Raw genomic sequence first — 7,345 nt, 5'->3', positions numbered from 1 at the left:
ACTTCCAGTTGCAGTTATTATGCTCTAGTGAAGTTAAGGCCTATACACAAAATAAAAATGTTTTATTGATCAACTTAAAGTCTTATTTTTAAATTATACACATATATATAAACTCAAGGAATTCCTTCAATTCTAATATTTCCCATACCCTAGTTATAAAATTCAGAGAACATTTTCAGCGTTAGTGAGACAGCCCTAGCAGGTTGCTCAGTGATTAGAGCACTGGCTCATGAACTAAAGGGTCGTGGATTCGATTCGTCAAGGGCAAGTACCATGGTTGTGGACTTGATCCTCTGCCCCAATCAGGATGTGTGTAGGAGGCAACCAATTGATGTGTTTCTCTCCCATCGATGTTTCTCTGTCTCTACCCCTTCCTTTCCACTCTCTAAAAATCAATGGAAAAAATATCCTTGGGTGAAGACTAACAACAAAATAGTGAGACTTATCAAGTTTCAAATATTTATTGATCAGTGTAAACCCCAACACAATACACCAACATGATTTCGTGCACTTGAAGGGGAAATATTTCCTGGTTAAGTGGAAAATTGTGCGGATTGCTTCTGGAAGACCTTCATTTTAAGCAGCTTTATAGTGAAACATTTCATTTAGAAGTCTGGACCTTCTTTCTTCAGTTTGCTGTAATCTACATTCACTGCGTAGAACTTGAAAAAGAAAAAAGGTATTTTACATAATCTATCAAATACACAGAGATGGTACAGAAGTTTTAGAATTATTCTTATTCAGCTTTCGATAGTAAAGTTAACAGACATGATTTTTTTCTTAAGCATGTTTTTAAATTTATCTTTATTGTTGAAAGTATTACAGATGTCCCCCCCTTTTTTTCCCCCACTGACCCCTCTACCTGCCTCCCTAGGCCTTTAACAATGTGAAAGTCATTCAAAGACACTAAAACTCCAATTCTTTAATAATGATTTTGTAAGGTCAAAATATTCAGTCTACCACAGAAGAGCAGTATTAGTATAATCTGTCAGTCAGAACCCATTAAGAAATTGTTTCCTAGGGGTAAGAATTCCTTATGATACATATTTCCAATTCTTAAATTTTTACTTCCATATCCACTAAGTATACAGATGATCTCCAACAGAGAGATACTAAGCATTATCATCCCTACTTTGGTTAGATAGGAGAGATTTATAGCAACCAAGATAAGCTAGTAATATGGTAATGTTTTGTTGTATGGTTTACATAACTTTTTAAACAGAAAATGATTTGCCTTGATGGCTTTTTTTCTATTACTTTCCTAACCCAGACTGCATCAATATCAAACTGACCCCTGACCACCTCTGGTACAAAAGCTTTTAAATAGTACTGTGTTTTTGCTTTTAAATAATACTGTATTTAAATAATATTGTATATTTGGAAATTTTGTAATTATATTCAATTGATTTTAGAAATCTTACTATGACTGCTTAAAAAAAACAACCGCCTCTAACTCTCAATAACTTCTTTTTAATGGGTCATGTTATAAACTGCTCCATACTGAGTAAGCCCAAATAAGGCTATAATCTTGAGTTTACTCATTCTTATGCCAAAAACACTTAAGAGTTGTGCTATAATTGCTTGAAGACTACATAAACTCCAGAAAAACCAAAATTACAGAATCATTAATATGTTCTTCAGGGATTTTAAGCAAGAAGCTCATAAATCTGTATCCATTATTTCTTCAAGCTCTTTGCTTTATTTCTCCAAACATACCCTAACTTTTTTTAATCTAACTGAAATATTCTTGACTTCTTAAAAAAAAAAAAAAATCCCAGGTAGTAAAACTTATCCTGAGATATATAGACTTTCATAAGCAGAAAAGTGTGAATGAGCCCTAAAAAGTTTTCTTTGTTTTGACATATTCTCTTATGAAGCAATTGAACCAAAATAATGAGTTAAACAAAGCTGTGCTATCCCTAACAAAATATTACAGGATCATTTATAAAAGGAACTGTAGGTTATATATTAAGAAGAAAATAAACTTTTGTTGGGCTCTTCTAATAGAAACCAGGCACTGTAGGCAGAATGCTTTATATTAGTTAATTATCACAACCATACACATTCTTACTTTATTAAAAAGTCAATTGAAGACCAAGTTGCTAAACACTGAATAAGCAGGATCAAGCCCTCACACCCATGCAGAGTGGGAAGTTCATGGAATTGTTGCCAATTTTCTCAAAACTAAGCAGGCTTCTAATGCATTGGCTTCTATTTGGTTCCATGTGCCAGTATCAAAATTTTGTTGAAGAAATTTTCAAATCTGCTTTATTTTTCAGCTTCCATGTTGCCATTCTTTTTCTCAGTTTAATGGTGGCTACCTTGAAGGTCTTTGGAACAGTTGGGAAGGCACAGCATATTCTGATCTTGGTTTTGGCTGTTTTATTCAATTGAGAAGTGTTGCTGGGCCTGTGATGCTTAAATCCCATTTTAGTACCTTCTCTGGTTTGTATTAGTTAGCTTTCGCTGGATTGTAAAGTGGAACAAATAACCTGTGGCTTATAACAATAATGGTTTAATTTAAAGCCCTCACATTACATATCACTTACAAACTGACTGCTCCAATGTTCTCCTCATTCAAATCCTAGTAATCCTTAGCTGTCAATTGTGGTTTCATGATAAATGGGAAACAACAATGGGAGCAACCACACACTGGTTCAGAAGGGGCAGATATTACATTGCCCCTCTTATGATTTGCCAGAGCAAGCCATGTTGCCAACCCTAATGTAGGTGCACCAGAAAACCAAATTCTCTTAGGTGAAGGGCAGTGAGTGACAGAATCATCCAGTCTACCTCACTGTTTGGGTTTAGAAACAGTAGTAGGCTTTGTTCACTCTAGGCTCACTAGTTTCTGGACTGGTCCCTTTTTATTTATTCTTGCAAACCATCCTATTCTTCTACCAGCTTATCTCTTGGCAAATATAGCTAGCAGTAATAGCCCACTAACATCCTGTTTTCCAAAATCTCTTTCTATAGCAGCTCTTCAGTTACGTGGTCCACCTTCCAAGTACAGCAGGTGACACTTTACCAAATATTTTGCCATTATATGATTCATCTTTCCAGTTTCTAATATCAGTGTCACAGCCACTCACAGCCCATTCCATGCTACACACATTGGATTTCTGTTGTAGCAACATTCCATTTCCAAATGTACATGGCCTCATCCTGGCACGTGTTATCATGTCCCAGAGCATTGGTAACTGGCTTCATTATCAGAATCACCTGGGGAGCTTTATGAACTACACATACCCAAAGACTCCAATATATTCTTTGGTGGAAGGATCAAAACCTGTGTTTTCTTATTTTCTTTTTTAAACTTTATTGAGTGTGACACAATTTTCCCTAGAATGGACTTAATTTAAACAAATGTGTAAGAGAGAAAAATAAATCATGATGCCTGTTTATCATTTTATTGAGGCAAAATTTAACACACAGATCAGATGGCTCACTTCAGCTCCACCGATGCATTCTTATTTGTTCCTTGTAGGGAGATCTTTTTAGAGATTTGGAAGCCAAATTATAATCTGAAGGCTGAGTGCAAAGCTTAGAATCAGCAAAGGGTGATAATTAGCTTAAAGGTTGCTGCTATCAATAATGATAGTATCCCCCTCCATTATGGAGGTTTATCTCCTAAGGGGTTTTAGACACACACTGGTCAGAGTACCTCTTCTTGAAAATACTTAAGCAAACTGCTATTTCTCTTTTGATGAAGCAGTCGGGTATAGCAGAAAGTGCATGGATGAGTTATATACTTTAAACAGCTAAATTGTATGGTATGTAAATTATACCCTAATAAAGCTGCTGGGCTTTTCGTTTTGTTATTTTGACATTGCAAGGGTTTGTTTTTATATACAAAAATTTTACACATAGGAAGGTTATGTTTGGGGAATCAATAAACGGTCTCATATTTGCAAGGACATATGGACCCTGAGGGCATTATACTAAGAGAGAGAAGTCAGAGAAAGACAAACACTATATGATATCACTTACATGTGAAATCTAAAAAACTGAACATATAAAAACAGAGTAGAATGGTGGTCTCTAAAATGTGGAAGAACTGGAAGATGTTTAAGGGTATAAACTTGAAACTAGTAGATAAGTAAGTTCTGGAGACCTAAGGCTCAACATAGTGATTACAGTCAACTGTATTATAAATTTCAAAGTTGCTAAGAAACTAGATCTTAACTGTTCTCAACACAAAAGAAGAAATGATAATTACGTGATGTCATAAAAGTGTTAGTTAATGCTACTGTAGTAATCATATTGCAATATATCAATGCATCAAATTAACACGTACGAACTTACACAATATTATATGTCAATTATATCTCAAAAAAAATAAGTAAATGGTCTCAGTCCATGAAATCATTCTTTGGACCACTCTTCAGAAAAAATGTTAAGTTTATCTAGAAAGTTCATGGTAAAATTTCAGTTTCAACTGATTTCCATTTGTTCCTACTTATCTTCACATGAAATATTTCTACCACACCAACAAGGAAGAACAGCTAATGAAAATATCCACTAGATTAGTGCTACTCAAAGCGTGGTTCATGGATCAGCAGTGTCAGCATCACCAGAAATGAATATTCTCCATCACCACACCAGAGCAGCTGCATCAAAATCTCTGGGGGTGGAGCTAAATAATTTGTTTTCACAAATTCTCCAGATGGTACCTATGTACACTGAAGCTTAAGAAAAACTACACTAGACGAAGATATATGAAAATGGTAACCAAGAGCTATACTATCGCTTCTTTCTTCATCAAGTCAGTAGACTTGAGACATTATTTTAATTTCACATCCAGAGTCCAGTCTGTGAATAAAATCCTTAGCAAAAAATACTTATTAGAAAAATATACCATTTTAATTTCACAGAAAATCTAGCAGCTCTTCAAAGTTCTTTATAATTAAATTTTGGTTGTACATCCAATTTCAAAAACTACTCTACGAGAAAATTTATTAAAACACACTTTCCAGCAATTCTGAAACAATGTTGCAGCTTACCTTGTATTGCTCATTGGGAGCCACTTTGTTCCAGGGTTCTGGGTTATTCTTTCTGTCCCAACTAAAAATAAGACATTATAATCGTTATAGCAATAGAAACTACTTAAAATGGTTTCCTACTTCTTTAAAATCTAATGTTCTGAATAGATCTCATTTATTATTAGGTGAAGTATGGTGTTGTTTTCATTATAAAGTTGAAATGGTGATTGGATCTATAATAAACAATCCATATTATCAATTAGATATAAGGTAAACACAGAGCCTCTTGGGCCAGTTGTCTTGTCCCTATCCCTGGGCACAGGAAACTTTATACTTGGATGTTTTCTATTTCATCAATGAAGTGTTATAGAGAAAAATGCATAAGATAACAATGAATCGATCTTTTTTCCTTGCCTGTTGTTTTCCAACTTCAACAAGCCAACAACAACAACAAAAAACCACACATGTTACTGTGGGAAAGCAGGCAAAAAGCATTTACATGTCCCAGCAACCCTGACTAAGTATCGTACGGAAACAATGATCTCAATCTTTACAACATTACAAGATAGGTGTTAGCAGTTCTCCTCTACCAATGAGAAAATGAGACTCAGAGAAATTCAGATCATCTCATGAAGCAAGAAAATGACGACTGCAGAACCGGGGTCTGAACTTACTGTGTGACTACAAAACTCAGGTTCTTCCTATTACTCGATGCTGCCTCCCCAGAAAGACCGCGGCTCCTACACCAGTGAATAAACCATCGAAGCCCCAAACGTGTTTCAGTACCTACCAGACGTCGGGGTTGAACAGCGCCAGGCGTGTGACGTACAGCGCCGCTCCAGTCCCCCCGGCTCCGATAAACACGAAGAGGGGGATCAACTAGAATCAAACACAAGACAGGCAAGAATCAACATCATCCTCAAACACCTCGGCACGGAGAATGGAAAGGCCACAGTGGTTTCTACACGGTGATTCCCACATTTCAAATGGCTGCTTTTCAATTCTGTCTTTAAAAATATATGGCCTACTTTACCTTTTTATGCATCATTCCTAATAAAATGTCCAGCTCCTTTTACTTCCCAGCTTGGAAAACAAGGTTTTGAGTTCAAATGGCTGCTTTTCAATTCTGTCTTTAAAAATATGTGGTCTACTTCACCTTTTTATGCATCATTCCTAATAAATTTCCAGCTCCTTTTATTTCCCAGCTTGGAAAACAAGCTCTTGACAAATTACTTAAGCTCGCCTCGATATATCCGTTATGAAAAACACACTGAACAGCCCGAATGAGCAGACAGCAACACACCGATACAAACGTTAGTTTTAGGCACAGGCATGGCCTCTGAAAACACGCTGCTACCAACTGCATTTGGGATAACGACTAAAGGCTGCGTGATTGAGTCTTTAAGCCACAGTACGTGGAAGTGTGTGCGTGGGGGGTGGGAAGGGGGGAATGAAATTCAAAATAATTTAATTGCAATTAAACTCTGCGTTATCCAACTCCCCAAAACGTCACGGCGTCAAGACAAACGAAGGATGCCAAGACCCTAGGCCCTCATATTTGCCACAAGGCCTGGGGACGCAACGCAGCGTGTGCAAGATCCTTAACAAACAGCACAAAACCACGGGTCCCCTAAGCTCCCCTGCCCCGTACTCCACACAGCGCACAACCATCCCTTAGTCCGAGCGACCTGCACGAAGGCGGGGCCGCCAGCTCCTTCCAGCACTCCCCAGTTCACTTTCCCCCGGGGTCTCCGTCACCTTCAGCCGGCCAGCCCCCCAAAAACCCACAATGCACAGCGTGGAAGGTCAGCGTCCAAGGGCCTGGAGTGACCAGCAGGACAGAGCAAAGCGAGGCCAGGTCCAGCCTCAGGGAGCGAAGGTGGCTGTCAAGGAGGAAGGTGCCCGGGGCCTGGGGCAGCCGCAGCCCCAACCCGGACAGGCCCCTAGGAAGGGGTCGCGGACTTACGCTGGGATGCTTCTTGGCCTGGCTGAGGATCTGGCGGAGCATGGTCGCGGCAGAGGGCAGGGGAGCAGAGAAAAACAAAAACGCAGGGCCGGCAGCAGGTACTCAGTGCGCGGAGGAGGAGCGGACGCCCAAAGTCACCCAGGACCTCCTACCTGAAGGACCCCTGGCTCGGAGGGCACCCTGCGGCGAGAGGCCCGGATGCAGGTGTCCACCACAGTGCCTGCCTCCCGCAGCGCCTCACGCGGCTGCTCCAAACTGACCAGACCTTCAGCGCCCACTCCAAGGGAAGCATTTTTATTCCTGGGCAATGTATGTTCCCGAAGGGTAATTGTTTCCCGTCAAAACTGGAACACTTGTATCGACTAGACAGGCTCTTTCTCAGGAGGCCACGCGTTCA

The 7,345-nt window shown here is 39.1% G+C and overlaps 1 protein-coding gene across 1 annotated transcript; it reads right to left on the bottom strand.

The window, feature by feature from the left end:
- Positions 1 to 445: 445 nt before the first annotated feature.
- On the bottom strand, positions 446 to 7,108 carry NDUFA4 (NDUFA4, mitochondrial complex associated). Its single transcript, XM_005876036.2, has 4 exons — positions 6,949 to 7,108; positions 5,773 to 5,861; positions 5,004 to 5,064; positions 446 to 662 (listed from the first exon to the last, which is right to left on the bottom strand). The coding sequence occupies exons 1-4, from the start codon at positions 6,988 to 6,990 to the stop codon at positions 606 to 608; spliced, it is 249 nt and encodes an 82-aa protein (XP_005876098.1). The 5' UTR covers positions 6,991 to 7,108; the 3' UTR covers positions 446 to 605.
- Positions 7,109 to 7,345: the final 237 nt, after the last annotated feature.

Source organism: Myotis brandtii, unplaced genomic scaffold (assembly GCF_000412655.1).
Source record: "Myotis brandtii unplaced genomic scaffold, ASM41265v1 scaffold48, whole genome shotgun sequence".
Classification (NCBI taxonomy): Eukaryota; Metazoa; Chordata; class Mammalia; order Chiroptera; family Vespertilionidae; genus Myotis; species Myotis brandtii.
The sequence above is the reverse complement of the archived record's forward strand: the minus strand, read 5'-3'. Positions and strand labels throughout refer to the sequence as shown.